This window comes from Mandrillus leucophaeus, unplaced genomic scaffold, assembly GCF_000951045.1.
Source record: "Mandrillus leucophaeus isolate KB7577 unplaced genomic scaffold, Mleu.le_1.0 Scaffold101, whole genome shotgun sequence".
NCBI lineage: Eukaryota > Metazoa > Chordata > Mammalia > Primates > Cercopithecidae > Mandrillus > Mandrillus leucophaeus.
Window position 1 is genome coordinate 2486469 of NW_012098210.1, and position 16701 is coordinate 2503169.

The 16701-nt window shown below is 40.4% G+C and overlaps 1 protein-coding gene across 1 annotated transcript in view; it reads left to right on the forward strand.

Annotated features, from left to right (window-relative positions):
- ATRN (attractin) overlaps positions 1-16701 on the forward strand; it is a 123903-nt gene that overhangs the window by 95926 nt on the left and 11276 nt on the right. The window contains exon 25 of the mRNA XM_011974926.1: positions 13238-13316. Coding sequence (XP_011830316.1) covers positions 13238-13316 — 79 coding nt within the window. The remainder of the gene's footprint in view (positions 1-13237; positions 13317-16701) is intronic.

The window sequence follows — 16701 nt, forward strand, 5'->3', positions numbered from 1 at the left end:
GCACTCCAGCCTGGGCGACAGAGCGAGACTCCGTCTCAAAAAAAAAAAAAAAAAAAAAAAAAAAAAGACATTATACTGTTTTTTCTAGCGTCCAGTATAATATTGAGAAGACTAGTGCTGTTATAATTCCCACTCTTTGTATGGGATCCGTTTTCTCTCTTAAAAAAGTATATTTAAGTGTAATATAAAGTTACAGAAACATTTACAGATCCTATGTGTGTAGCTCAGTGAATTATCACAAATTGAACATGTCTAGAGTATTAGTAATATTATCTCTTGTTCACCCAGAACATTTCAGGCTCCTTATTTCTTCTATGTCAGTTTTGGCAAGTTGTATATAGTTTTCCATCTGTTCCATTCTCTTGTTCACTCAAAACATGAGTTAATATTAACCAATACTTTAGAAGTTCCTCTTGTGTTTCCCCGCACTCATAACCCCCTGCCTCTTCCCCAAAGGTACCATTTACCTGACTTCTCAAACCATGCATTGCATTTGCTGTTTTGGAAATGCATATAAATTATTATTTCTGTTTTTTGAAACTGAGTCTCTCTCTGTCGCCCAGGCTAGAGTGCAGTGTCATGATCTTGGCTCACTGCAACCTCCGCCTCCTAGATTCAAGCAGTTCTCCTGCCTCAGCCTCCCAAGTAACTGAGATTACAGGCACGTGCCACCATGCATGGCTAATTTTTGTATTTTTAGTAGAGACGGGGTTTCATCATGTTGGCCAGGCTGATCTTGATCTCCTGACCTCAAGTGATCCACCCACCTCAGCCTCCCAAAGTGCTGAGATTACAGGCATGAACCACCGCACTCTGAATGTATATAAATTAAATCAGAACATAAATTTTAAGATGATTTAGTTGATGAAGAAAATATTGAAAACTTGTGGGATGCAATTAAAGTTGTACTTAGAGGTTATAGCTTTAAATCCGTGGTTCTCAATCTTAGCTGCACCTAGAATCACTTGGGGAGCTTTTGATATCCAAGCCACTTTTCAGACCATTTGACTCAGAACCTCTAGGGGTGCACTCCAAACATTTGAAAACTCTCCAGGTGATTCCAGTGTGCAACTAAGGTTGAAAATCACTGCTTTAAATGCAATATTAGAAAAGAAAAAACATTCCTCTCAGTAACTCAGAAAAAGAACTGCTAATTAAACCTAAAGAAGTAGAAGAAAGAAAAATATAAATAAGAGCAAAAATTAATTATCTAAGGGAAGAAGTACAGTAGAGAGGATCTTAAAAACTGTGAATTGGATCTTTGAAAAGAGTAAGAATAATATTGACAAACCCCTGGCAAGATTAACCAGGAAAAAAGAGAGAAGGAATATGTAGCCAATGTAAGAAATAAAAAGGGGGGCAGTCCTCCAAATCCCGCAGACATTTTTTTCCTCCAGAAGGATATTTGATGAACAACTTTATGTGAATGAGTTTGAAAATGAAACAGATGGAATGGGACCATTAAAAGAAAAATATGCAACTTGCCAAAATTGACACAGAAGAAGTAAGAAGCCTGAATAGTTCTGTATCCATTTTTAAAAACAATACTAATTTAAGTTTTGTCATAGTGAAAACTCTAGGCCCCAGGTGGCTTCACTGGTAACATAACCTTTTTAGGCCAGGTGCAGTGGCTCACACCTATAATCCCAGCACTTTGGGAGGCTGAGGTGGGCAGATCATGAGGTCAGGAGATCGAGACCATCCTGGCTAATATGGTGAAACCCCGTCTCTACTAAAAATACAAAAAATTTAGCTGAGTGCGGTGGTAGGTGCCTGTAATCCCAGCTACTCAGGAGGCTGAGGCAGGAGAGTGGCATGAACCCGGGAGGCAGAGCTTGCAGTGAGCCGAGATCACACCACTGCGCTCCAGCCTGGGCGACAGTGCAAGACTCCATCTCAAAAAAAAAAAAGGAGAATACTGTGATCATCTTAATCAACGGAGGAGATAAAGCATTTGATAAAATTTAATACCCATTCATTTTTTTAAAACTTCTTAAACTAGAAAGAGAAACTTCTTGAACACTGATAAAGTCAACAGAAAACCACTTTCTTAATGGTAGAATGTTAGAAGTTTGAGTTTGGGAACAAGACAGAGATCCACTGTCACTTCTACTCAGCATTGTGCTCGAAGCTCTAACCAGTACAGTAACACAAGAAAAATAAAATATGAGAATTGGGAAGGAAAAATTAAAATCATTATTACTTGTGACATGAGTGCATTTGTAGAAATTCAAAAGTATCTGCAGATAAAGTATTAGAAATAGTAAGTACAAAATTGTTCTACTCGAGAAATGTAAAATATCAATTCTACATTGTTCAGAGACATACTCTTGGAGCTCTTATCAGTAAGGACAGATGGTGGCATGAAAACCGTATGATTGTATTTCCTATAGAAAGCCATTAGGTGGCCCTCTACCCTCTTTACCATGAAAGAAGTTCTTTCCTGAGTGATGCTGGAAGCAGATGGCCTCCTGTCAAGATCCATGGACATCCTGACAGTCCTGTGTTTGCCTCCTGTGGGCTGATGAGATTGAGAAATAGAGTTACTGACAAATTCTTAACTTGCCGTTTTCAGTATAAAGTTCACTTGTAATTTTTTTTTTTTTTAACCTCAGTTGCTGATGCATTTTGTTCTCCAAAGTGTGAGAGATCCCTTCCTCTATGGTCTTTAATTATTTTCTGAGTGATGACCTCTCCACTAAGCAGCAACTAGTTGTGTTCATCTAATATTGGAGGAAGATAAAAGAACTTAATAAACAAAAAAGATAAATGTTTGAGGTGATAGATATCCCAGTTACCCTGATTGGATCATTACACATTGTATACAGGGATCAAAATATCACATGTACCTGCAAAATATGTACAACTATTATATATCAATAAAAATGTTTTTTAAAAATTTAAATAAAGGCATTCAGTGTGTCTAAGGGAAAAATCAATTCTGTTTCTATATCTCACCCCCAAAAAATAAATTCACATTTGTATTCCTTTGATAGATAAAATTGTTCAAACTTACAGCATAATTAGATGAAGAAAGAATGACCGAGAAAAAAATGGGTCCTAGAGTGAGACAGCCCACTATCCCTCCCAGATAGTGAACATTTTGTCAAGCTACAGTGATCACTGTGGTACTGGCACAAAATGAGATTGACCAGTAGGATATAATACATAATCAAGGATCAAAGTTTAAAAGACTCCAATTGGCCTTAAGTGAGGAAAAATTAAATGAAAATACAAAGTAGATAGTAGTAAATAAGAAGCTACAAGGTCACTACAGACTTGAAAGCCACTAGTCACATGTGGCTTGTGACCCTTGACTAAGTAACTGAATTTTCATCCTACTTAATTTTAATTAATTTAAATATAATTTAAAAACTGATATTCAGTTCATTCATTGGAACACTTGTAAGTGTGGTCACCATAACTTGGATATATGAATCTCTTCAAATGTTTTATAAAATTGAAAAACATCAAATATTTTTAATGAAAATTTAGTGTTCAAATTAAGATGGCTTAGAAGTATAAAATACGAGGTTTTGAAGGCTTAGTAGAAAATAAGAGTGTAAAATGACTCAATAATTTGTATGTTGATCACATGTTGAAATGATGTTTTACCTGTCTTGGGTTAAATAAAAATATATTATTAAAATTAATTTCATAATGTTTTAATGTCATAATGTTCAGAAAAAGCTGTTTTTATTGTTTACTATGATTACTATGACACTTAAAATTACATATGTGACTCACATTAAATTTATATTGGATAGCAATTATGTAGAGAATGCAAAGGGAAAGAATGTATAAAGACAGCACAGAAAGGTGTAATAAATATGCTACACTAATCCAAATATTTTAAAGCAAAAATATTAAATCTTAAGACTTTTTAAAATAGAAAACCATCATGAAAACAAGAATTCTGATATTATACACTACCAAAAGTAATTTATATTCATCGTAAAACTTAGGTAATATAAAAATAAAGTAAAAATTCAAAATTTCGCCAAGTCACTCTCTGGAAACTACCACTGTTAACATTTTGTTGTTTCTATTTCCAAAAGTTTTTCTCTGTGTGTGTATACTGCACATAAATTGTGTTTTTTTCTGACTTCTTTGACTTATAAAATGGGCTACCTCCTTACATGTTGTTCTACAACTTGCTTTTTTACTCAGTGTTATGTGTTTTACTTCTCCCATGTGGAGATCTACCTCGTTTTTTTTAAAGCAGCTTTTCCCATAGTTTGAATGTAGCATATTTTTAAAATCATTTCTTCTTTCCACTGACTCCTATTTGTCTTCAGTTTTGTTTGTTTGTTTGTTTTGTTTTGTTTTTTTATTGCATATGTCTTTGCATTTTTCTATGAATATCTTTCTGGGATCGTCTTTTATCCTATAATGGGTGTATCAAGATGCAGAAGCATTGCCAAATGGCCCTTCACAACAATGGCATGAATTTTCACTCCTATGGCAAGAATGAGTGTGCCTGTTTCTGTTACTCTTAGCAACACTGGAAGTTGTCATTGTTTTTAATTTTGCCAGTCCGGGAGTTGTCAGTGGTATCTTGTTTTAATTTGATTTCTTTAATTATTAGTGATGTTTACTGGTATATTATAGTTCTTGTTCATATCCTTTGCTCGTATTTCTATTGCGATGTTTGCCTTTTTTTCTTACTGAAATTTAGGAACTCTTTATATTTGTGCATGCCTGTGTGTACATGTGTGAGCATGTGTGTTTGTGTGTCTTTCTGTCTCTCTGTTCTAATCAGCTGTTTGTTTTTTAATCCCATTTATGGTATTTTTCACCAGATATATCTGTCAGTCTTTCCCTATATTTTCTTCATGGGTGTTTTATCTGTTACTGTTTTTTGTTTGTTTGTTTGTTTGTTTGTTTGTTTGTTTGTTTTTAATGTTTAGTTCCTCTTTTATCCATCTTTACTTTATCTGGGTATAGTTTTACTATTTTCTAAATTTTAGGCAAATTTAGTCTATTTGCCTCTCCATTTGACGCAAGTGGAATCTATCCATTTTCTAAATGGATAGACTTCCACAAACTTGTGGTGCATCAAGACAGAGTATCACTCCCTCAGCTCCAAGGCTGCACCATCCACTAAGCCAGGAACTCACCCTCTATTGTAACCTTTTTCAGAGTATGCCGAGCTCAGCTCATTGGAGCTTCGAGGGTACTGCAGAAACCTCCCCCAACTGACACAGTGCCAGTAATGTGGAATGTTGGAAACTTGGTGAAACTCCTCCCGTTCACAAGAAAGTCTGTTGTTTCCACAGAAATGTAGATTCCAAAAGGAAACCACTGTCTATCCCGTTATCATAGAAAAATTAAAATCCTAAAATCTCCCCCCACATTTTTCTTCTGCTTAGTGCTGAACAGCACGGACTCACTGACACCAGCCATCTCCCATGGTTCTCCCAGGGCCAAAGAATCATCTTACGTTCCTACAAATTCGGTATTTCATGAAGCTTTGTCCTGTGACTTCCACCAAATTATGAGTCCCTTTGAAGTTGTAATTTCCTTCCTTTTTGGCTATGTGAATAGCAGGGCCTTTGAGGCAAATGGAGAGGAAAAGTGGATATATGCACCCCCAACCCCGCTGACCTGTCATATTACTCCTTCACAACCCAACATAATTGTCTACTCTTTAAAGTCTTCTGTCACATTTACTCCAGAGACCATCCCTCTTGGACTCCACTCTACTCGTGTTTGTGTTATAGCACTAATTACCCTGTAATGCAGTTATTTAACAGTCTAAATCTTAAGGGCAGCTGATGTATAGACTAACCTACAATATGACCTGCAGAGATGAACAAGGCCAATTAGAGGTCTCCCAAAAATTTAAACTAGATTATGAGAGCTTGGAGCAGTTATCCCATGACTCAGCCCTAGCTACACATTAGAACCAATGGGAAGCTTAAAAGCAGCAGCAGCCTGGGCCTTACCCCCCAGAAATGCTGGTCTAATTGTTGTGGTATAGGCCCTGAATTTTAAAGGCTTTCCAGTGGTTCTGATGTTCAGCTGGCATTGAGAAACCCTGAGTTAGTTGCAAGTTATATGGAGTCAGGGACTGGGATAGTATTGCACCCATTTATGTGCAGGCTAAAGCATAGGTGGCCAGATGGGAAAGAAGACAGATATTCTGAGACTGCTGAGAGAATGTGAGCATGGCCCCCACTCTTGGTACCTCCATGATCCCAGTTCCTACAGGGGCTGGCTGCTTTAGGGTTCTGAGAGATCCCCATCTTTATTCCCCCACGATCTCTTATAACCACCTAAATAAGAGTTACCTGGCATTTAAATTCTACATGTAATTACAGTATTTTACATCATGGAGGGACAGTTTTTATAAGTTTTACCATTTTGTTTTTATGTGCTTCATGTCTTCCCCTTCTTTGTGTATTTTTGTTGGGTGAAACTATGTCCTAGAGTAATTCTCTCAAAATTGTTGGAAAGAATTTGATACTTGTGGGAAGCCTTTCAGTGTGAAGACTGGAGTCTTTCTGCAGTTTTGCAACATTACCTTGTATTTCTTTGATTGTTTCCTCTCCTTTAATTCTATTTGCTTGTTCTAGAATTTTCTGTTAGATGAATGGGGGAGATTCTGCATCTTTCCTCCATACTTCTTAACTGGACTCTCACTTTCTCGTTTTCCTTTTGCTCTGAGCTCTAGGTGAGCTCCTCAGCAGTATGTTCAAGCCCATTAATTTACTCAAAGTTAGATCCATTTCTTGGAGCCCATGCAATGAGTTGTTTTATTTTACATTTTAATTCTAATATCTTTTTTCTAACAGCCTGTTTTGGTTTTATGAATGAAATTTCCTTTCATATTCCTTTGCAAGATTAATAATTTGATTTGCTTTTGGAGCCTTAGTTTTTGCTGTGAATAACTGTTCCTCAGATTTGTGGTTTGGCACCTCTCTTGCATAATGTTCGTTTTTCTCAAAATGTCTGATTTTTGGTTGTGTTGAGGATTCCATGTTTGCCCACGTGTGCTGTTTCCGTTTGCCTCAGCCTGCAGTGAGTGTGGAGCAGGGGCAGCATGTGGTGGGTTGTGCTGAACGAGAGCCCCTATCCTGCTTGGCCTCCCTGGCCCAGGGCCAGCACTCACTGCCTTACCTCCACCGCTCGGCTCAGGCAGAGGAGGGGAAGACACTGTCTGGTGTGGCCACTCAGAATGCAGCTGCCCATGAACACTCTGGCAGTTTTCAGAAACCACCCTCTCCCTTGTATCCATGGGTTCTGCGCTTGGAGCATCTTTTTTTACTTTTCAGTCCTCTCCAGTCAGACTGCCATCCCTATGCCCCATCTGGGTTTTTTGTTGAGAGTAACTAGCATATATAACCTCCCTTATCTGTGATTTCACTTTCCACAGTTTCAGTTACTCAGGGTCAGCTGTAGTCCAAACATTAAGTGGAAAATTCCAGAAATAATTTATAAGTTTTAAATTGTACTCCATTCTGAGTAGTGTGATGAAATGTCATGCCATCCTGCTTTGTCCCACCTGGGATAGGAATCATCCCTTGATTCAGGGTATCCATACCCCTATGCTACCTGCCTGCTAGTGTCTTGGTTATCAGATCTAAAAATCATAGTATATGTAAGGGTCAGTACTATCCATTATTTCAAGCATCCACTGGGAGGCTGGGAATGTAACCCCACAGATTAAGCAGGATGCTATATTGCCAAATCCAGAGGATACTTTTTGGTTCTCCTCTTCTTGACTTCTCAGTGGTATCAACCAACTGACCGCTTTGTGAGCGAGACTCTTCCAGCCGTCTGTGACCCATGCTGCCCTACCACTGCTTCTTGGCCTCCCTACTGTGCAGTCTTTTCTATTCAGCCTCTCACTGTTGATTTTTTCCTAGACCTTGACCCTGGCCATCTTCTCACTCTGTGTTCTCTGACTGGACTCTGCCTTCCCCATCTGCAGCACAGCATGCCCAGAAGTGACCAGTTCCATCCTTCCTCACCAGCGTTCCCCACCTCACTAACTGGCAACATGGCTCTGCCGGTTCCAAGCCACTTCTCTTGCTTTCACTCATCAGGCACTCCCTTACCAGGCCCCAGAGCTACAGCCATCAATGCACTCTCCACCTCCATTCCCCACCCCACCAACCCTAGCATCACAGTCTTGCCTGGACCTTCAGTTGACTTTAGCCCCTCCAGAATCCACAAAAAGTCCAGAGAAGACCTTTAAATAACATATGTCTAGCACCTTACCTTCCTGTTGTATCTAAAATAAAATTCAGCATCCTGGGTGAACTGGCCTCCGCTTACTTCTCCACATTCAGCTTGCACTCTATTCTTCCACATTTCTGCTACCAGGGGCATCTCCTATGTCCTCAAAAGCACAAGCCCTTGCCCTACACTGAGCATTTGTACATGCTTATCCCATTTTCTGGAACACTCTTCCCACTACCCTTCATTCTGTATACTTTCATGCCTTGCTTGATTTTTCCAGACAATAACAAATTCTCCAATTCTCTCTCCAGTGTCCCACAGTTCAGTTCCATTTTGACACTACCCATAGTTGAAGCAAATCCTGCAGATTAGGGGCTCAGTTCCACAAGACTGTTCCCACTTCAGACACTAAGCACACATGGGTCCCCAGGCTACCTCACTGCTACTGGGCCAACTACAAATTCAGGGCTTCTGGTGACTGCTCACTCCAAGATTTGACAATTTGTTAGAACAGCTCACAGAACTCAGGAGAGCACTATACATAGAATTACAGTCTTATTATACAGGGTACAACTCAGGAACCGCCAAATGGAAGACATGAATAGCACAAGGCATCTTTCATGCCCTCTCTGGACAAGCCTCCTCCCTGCACGTGGATATGTTCATTATCCCGGAAGCTCCCCCAAGCCTCATCATTCTGAGTTTTTTTAATTGAAGTTTCATTACATAGGCAGGATGGATGCAATCACTTTCTATTGGTGACTGAACTCATCTCCAGCCCCTTTCCCCTTCCTGGAGGTTGGGGGATGGGGCTGAAAGTTCTAACCCTCTAACCAGCTAGTTGGGTTTTCTGGTGACCAGCCCACATTTGAGGCTCTTTAGGCCCCTCTCCCCATGAGTCATTCATTAGCACACAAAAGACACTCATGTCTGTCTGAAAATTCTAAGGGCTAAGCTAAATTGTCTCCCCTTGTTCCTCTCTCCCGTAGAACTATATTATTTTTCATCGTGGTATTCATCACACTTTGAAGAATATATTCATATGTTTACTTGCTTAATATCTGGGTCAGTAGACCAAGCTTCAGGGGAGCAGGGCACTGTCTCTCGTTCAGTCCCATACACACACGCCTTCAGCATCTAGTACATAATGTGGTAAGATATTTGTGGGAGGTAAACTTAGACTCTTCAGGATAAGTGCAGAGTAAGGAGGAACCATAGGCACCAACCTCTTAGGGAAAAAAGCTTGTGTCAGTGGCTTGCTTTTAAGGGATATAGGGGCTGTATTCTAGCTCCACTTAGTAGACATCCTTAAATTCTTAGAGCATGTGTATGGAATAAGATGGCCCTGCTGCCAAGTACCAGCCCGGTGAGGACCAGCCACTTCTACTGGACGTTCAGTCCCTGGATGACCAAATGACACTATCAGAATATATGGGGGAAGTATTTTTCAGGCCCATGGCCTCTCATGTAGTAAACAAGGACAGATGGCATTTTCATTGCTTCTTCCTTGTGGGGGTTGAAATTCTGGAAAAGAATCCGGAACTTTGGTTTTTCTAGACGATGTTTACTAACTAGTGATGATAAACTTTTAGCTAAGAATAGAGTTATTTTCATGACATGGGGAAGAAAATATTTTCCCAGAGCAAGTTAACCATGTCTAAAAGAATTTATTTAGCTTTTTTTTTTTTTTTTTTTTTTGAGATAGGGTCTCTGTTGCCCAGACTGGAACACAGTGGTGCAATCCCAGCCCTCTACAGCCTCAAACTCCTGGGCTGGTCTCAAGCAGTCCTCCTCACCTCAGTCTCCCAAGTAGAGCTGGGACTACAGGCATGCACCATCATGCCCAGCTAATATTTTCTTTTTTGTAGAGTTGGGTTCTCCCTATATTGCCCAGGCTGGTCTTAAACTTCTGGCCTCAAGCAATCCTCCCATCTCAGCCTCCCAAGGTGCTGGGATTACCAGCGTGAGCCACTGCTCCCAGCCTGGTCCAAAAGAATTCAAAATGGAGCCTATAAGGAAAAGGGGAAAGGTATCCAGATAATCCTAAGCACTCTGAAAAATGGCTAATATATGGAAAAGAGAATAAAAGTCAGGGGAAAATTCGATGATTCAAATGAGAAAATCAATGTAAGGTGAGTTAGAAAAAGTATTTCCAGACTCAGGGCACAGAGAAGTAAACTCTAGGTCCTGATGCAGTCTGTTGAGACCTCTTTGTGTCCTAATGAGATGCTTTTCCAGCCTCAGGAAGGAGCCTCTGTAAAGAGGGAAATAAGAGACTCTCCCTTGCCTGCTGTTCTGTCACTTCTTGTAGCTGGAGCAGCAAGTAGAAAGAACTGGGTAACTGGTGTTGTCAACAGATCTGCATTGAATACAGAAGGGCCCTCTCACCCTCTCTGAGAGGGAAACAGGCACAGACTGTATTACAGGTGGACCCAAGAGAGGCTTCTGAGTGACACCAGGGTCCTCACCTCTCAGCAGCGGCAACAGGCTCTTGACCAACTTAGAAGCTGTTCCCGTTGGCTTCATGCTCTTCCTTGTGAATTTGCTGCTTCCTTATGTTTATCTATTAAAATAAAAATGACAAAAATCAGGATTACACACGGAAGCCAAGAAAGACTGAGAAGGTTATTCTCAGACCTCTTTACTGGTTCTTCCTGTTCTCCCCAACTTCTCATTGTTAGGGTAGCCCCAGGACATTCTCGTCTATCTGTATTCACTCTCTTGGTGACCATGGCCAGGGTTATTGCTTGAAATACCATATATATCCTGATGCTTTCCAAATGCCATGCCCAGCCCAGACCTGGCAGCCAGCCTCCAGGTTAGAATGTCTGCCCAGGATATCTCCCCGGGCTGTCCGGTAGATGTCTCAGGGTTCTGCATGTCTAAAATGGATCTCCTGATATGGCCAGATTCCAAAGTGCTTTTCACACCTCTGCTTCCACCGCCCTGGTTTGAGCCACCATCATCTCACCTAGACTGCTGGTTTCCCTGATAATGCCATTGCACCCCTAATGGTCTTCTCAGCAAACATTAAATCACAACACTTCTGTTTAAAAACCTGCACTGGCTTTCTCTCCCAGTGCCCTCATAATGCCTGCAGTGCCTCACATGATCTGCCCTTCACCCTCACCCTTCTCTCTGCCTTTATCTCTGGCCTTACACACCCCACTCCAAACATGCTGGCCTCCTGAGGCTCCCCAAGCCATCCCAGACACAGCCTTGCCTTGGGCTTTGCACTGACTGCCCCTTTTTCCAGATGCACTTTTGCAGGCGTCCATGAGCCACCTCCCATACCTTCTCCAAGTTGTTGCTCAAATGTCACCTTCTGAGAAACAAAGGCCCATACTCTGACCCTCCTGCTCTGGAGTGCCACTGGTACTCCTGAACCCCCTGCTCTTACCATCTTTTTATTTCTGTAGCACTTACCTACCTTTTGGCATGCTCTGTAATTTGCTTATTTACTTACTGTTTATCTCCACCTGCTGGAATGTAAACTCCATGGGACAGTAGTCTTTGCTCTGTTTATCAGTGTTTTCCATGAGCCTAGAACAGGACCTGACCCAATTAAAGTATTGATTAAAAAGACAATGTAGGCCAGTCATGTGAGGCCTGTAATCTTTGCCAAAGTAGGCAGATCACTTGAGGTTAGGAGTTCGAGACCAGACTGGCTAACGTGGTGAAAGCTCGTCTCCACTAAATATACAAAAATTAGCTGGGCGTGATGGCACACACCTGTAGTCCAAGCTACTCGGGAGGCTAAAAGAGGAGAATAGAATCGCTTGAACCTGGGAGGCGGAGGTTGCAGTGAGCTGAGATAATGCCACTGCACTCCAGCCTGGGTGACAGAGCAAGACTCTGTCTCAAAAAAAAAGACAATGTAGACTGTCAGAGAGAAGAGTTGCCAGTGTCCTGATAGCAGAGAGACCCAGAGATGAAGGCTTTCCACCAAGTGACGATCCTGGGGGGTTTGGAAGGCAATCCTGTTGAATTGCCTTTTGTCAGGGCACCCATTGGAGGGGTCTGCACCCTTGTACCCCTTAGGGAGGCAGTGAGCCTTGAGGGAGCCTTGAGGTAAGGGCAGTTCAGTCATCCTAGCATCTTAGAGTCCCTTTATCCAGCCAGCCCAGGAGGGCTGTGTTGGTATCAGCACTTGGGTGCACTGAGGTACCATTCATGAAGCTGACCCCATCCTACAAACGCAGAGCTCAGCCAGCAAGAGAGTACCTTGATGACACTGGCAGAGAGCCTTACGTCTGCATGTAGCACTCTGGAAAAATACCCTGTAGCTAGCCCCTTTTACAAGTTAATGAGTAAAAATGCAGTTATAGCAGTTATCTATTTTTTTTACTTGTTAAGCTCGTTCTTCCTTTTAACCGCAAGTCATCTATTCTCTTTGCCATCACTGTTGCTTTTCAAATCATTCCACACCTGGTTTATACATGAGAGAGCATTGAAATCCTCTTCAACTATTAAGGTCACTAGGAGTTATTTTCTCTTAATATTTGTAAGAAAGTTGTTGGCTTGGGTTTGATCATTTCAAATGTGTTTTATTTAAAAATACGTATTTGTAAAAATATTGAATATACACTAAAAATTATACACATTTCTTCTTCTGTTTGCCTCTTCCTTATGAAAAGTTGATTGTTACTTTAATAATTAACTTTTTCACCTTCTTAGATTTTACCAGTAAATGTTTGCTAACTTGAATAAACAGCATGACTAATATTTGTTATAATTATCTTAGAATTATTTTGCTTATTTGGGATAAGCCACTGTGGGCCATTGTGATAAAGGCCGAGTGGAAGGTCAGGGCTCTCTCTGAGTACCACGTGGGAACAGTACAGTCTAGAGGCCTGGCTAGGAAGCCTGGCTCACCGAAGTTGTCTCACTCATTGCCTCCTGAGCCAGCACATTGTTGTGACAAAGCATCAGAAGGGAGCCCAGAGGTGGCATTTGGGAGCTGTTTTCACTGCCTGGCCTGTGGTGTGGGCAACGATGGGTGCTGATTCTGGGGGCTGGGATAATAACTCAGTACTTTGCTTTCTCACAGTTGTTTCCTCTCTTTGCTCCTGGTGGCTGCTGTGGTTTGGAAGATCAAACAAAGTTGTTGGGCCTCCAGACGTAGAGAGGTAAGCCTCAGTGAGTAAAGATTAAAGAATCTCTGGAAGAGGTTTTTTTCTTTATTTTTCTCTTAAGCAAGTGGGTTTTAGCTATTCAGTGATAATGGACAGACAGACATCTCCACGGCAGGAATAATGCAGCGCTTTCTGCAATCCATGGTTCCACAGCATATGGTCAGTAAACTTAGATGAGTGCTACATAAAGTGTAATTAGTTCTGCACCACACGGTCTTACCTTCCTAAAAGGAAACTCTGGTGTTGACTTAGAAATGCCAGTTTTATCCTTCCGACCAGAACCCAAGTCCTGACTGAGGCCAGAGATCCAAGGGCTTATTAGCACAGCCCAGCCACCATATGATTAGGCACCACCTTCACAAGAACTTTTCATGGAAGAGGGAAGTCAGCCATTTAAGCATCTCAAAAATTTTTCATTTTTCAAGGAAAGATAAATGTGTGTGTAGTCAAGTTTTCCACTTGAATTTTATTTTTTAGTAAGTCTTGATTTGTTTCCAGAGCTTCATTCCAAAAGTAGTAAGTCAAGCAAACATTTACAGTTGACAAATTTAAATACATAAACTTGGTTGAAAATTACAACATATCAAATGCCCATCAATCAATGAGTGGATAAAGAAAATGGGGGGGGTAGTGTAGTGTGTATATATATATTTATATACATTTGCAGCAACCTGGGTGGAATTGGAGACCAGTATTCTAAGTGAAGTAATTCAGGAATGGAAAATCAAACTTCATATATTCTCACTTACAAGTGGGAACTAAGCCCTGAGGATGCAAAGGCATAAGAATGATACAATGGACTTTGGGGACTCGGGGGAAAGAGTGGGAGGGGGGTGAGGGATAAAATACTACACATTGGGTACAGTGTACACTGCTCGGGTGATAGGTGCACCAGAATCTCAGAAATCACCACTAAAGAACTTATTCATATAACCAAACTCCACCTGTTCCCCAAAAACCTATTGAAATAATAAATAAATAAATAAATATTTTTAAAAAAATAACCACCATTAAAATAATTACAACATAAAAACTTTGTTTATGGCAATTTTCACTTGCATCATTACTTTGCCTTTCATTTAGTCATGCCTGTTGCATTGTTGCTAATGGAAATGCTCCCCTGTATATAAGAGCTAGACAAAGAAGCTGTCTGGGGTTTTTTTTGGATCTCCTCATGCCTTTTTCTACATAAAAATTTATTTATAGATAAGAGTTAGAAGAGAAGGGAAGTATCTAAAATCACAGCTCACAAGCATTCAGCACTGTTTACAGGACGTTCATGTCTGAATAGGCTTAAGACAGGCTCCAGGATAAGGGCCTCTTGTTGTGGGCCACAGTACCACCTTTTCTGACCCACATAAAGATGATGTTATCATAGAGGGAATGTTGCACACACTTTATTATTAGGTTTTAATTCAGGGGATAACATATTCAAAGGGTTTTTTAGATAGCTGTATTACTGATACACTTTAAAATCCTAAGGAATTACATGATGTTCTGAAAAAATTATATTTTCAATTTAATTTAAATGTATATTTATTCACAGTGGAGTAAGGAGTAAGAAGCCACAGTAAACCAGTAACCAAGAAAGGAGTTGAAAACTTTGTCTAAGTGCTACTCTCTCCAAGAAAAACATTAGACCCAGGGAGTTTCAAGGTTGAGATGAGCTTATGGAGATAATGATAGCCTGTTCCTCCCTGAGTGCTTATGAGAATTAATTGTTTCTAAAATCTGTAAAGCAAAGGAACAGATGGAAAGCTCGAAAGAGTCTGAATGATTTTATACACAGAAATCTTGGTACCAAAACCTGACAAAGGCAGCACCAAAATATAAAGGCCAGCCGCATGGTGAATGTATGTGCAGCAGTCTAATTGCAGTGTAATGGAAGAGTCACTTAGTATTAGAAAACCTATTATATCATGTGAAAAAAAGAATATATCCTATCAATGGGGAAAAAATAACACCTGAATTCTTCCTAGAGGCCAAGTAATCATTTCGTCCTTTATTAAAACTCAATACCCATTCCTAATTTGAAAACAAAACTCACAGTAAAATCAAAAATACCTTTTTAACACTATGAAGACTATGTGGATAACCAGCATCACTCATGGTAAAACAAACAAACACCAGAGGTTGTATCCAGACAAGTTAGTTTTAACAAGAGCTGACATCTGAGCATTTCAAAATTCCAGGCACTGAGCTCTAAGTGGTTTTACATAGATTAATCCTCATCTCAAACCTATGAAATAGGTATTGTCACTAGCTGTGTTTTATGGATGAGCTGAGGCTCAGAAAGGTGAAGTAACTTAACATCACATAGTTAACTAAGAGGGAGTACGAGGCTTTAACAAGGGACTTCTGGGACTTCTGTCTTCACAGCCTTAACTAGGGACTTCTGTCTTCACAGCCCAAGTTCGTTATCTTCTTGTAATCCTGCAGTCACTCACCTTTGTGCTGGATGTTCTAGACTGTGCACTAAGTGAAAGGGCACTAAGAAGTATTGTTACTATTGGAAAGGAAACAAAATTATTATTTTTGTATAAAGTTATTAAAACAGTATAGTAGAGATTTGTCTGCATAAAAATGAAGGCTTAAGTATGTCAGAAATAAATGAATAACACAGAAGCTAAACAATCAACTGGAAATTGTAACATGCATGAGAGAAAGTAAGATGCACAGCCTATAGGAAAAAGGTTAAAAAATATATATATATATATGTTTAGTATGGAGTTGATCATCTAATAAACTATGCTTTTACCCTTGTGATTTGGAATTTCTCTGTAACTGTGAAGCTGACCATTCAGAATATATTTCATCATTTTTAAAATGTCAGTCATTATTTATTCCCTCTCAAAAATTGTAGAAGCAATTATTTGATATTATTTTTAAAAACAATAATAGTAGCGGCTGACGCTGTTTAGTCCTTGCTACACACCAGCCCCCGTTTTAAGTGCTTTTACACACGTTGTCTCCTGAACCCTGTCTTATTGTGACCCCAGCACTTAGAATAGCACAGACCCCAGAGGAGCATTGCTGCATTTTTTAGTTGAGTAAATGGACCTACAGTTTTATAAAATGTAAGAATGTTGGTATTTTAAGAAAATACTTGGCCGGGCACGGTGGCTCAAGCCTGTAATCCCAGCACTTTGGGAGGCCGAGTCGGGCGGATCACGAGGTCAGGAGATTGAGACCATCCTGGCTAACATGGTGAAACCCCGTCTCTACTAAAAAATACAAAAAACTAGCCGGGCGAGGTGGCGGGCGCCTGTAGTCCCAGCTACTCGAGAGGCTGAGGCAGGAGAATGGCATAAACCCGGGAGGCAGAGCTTGCAGTGAGCTGAGATCCGGCCACTGCACTCCAGCCTGGGCGACAGAGCGA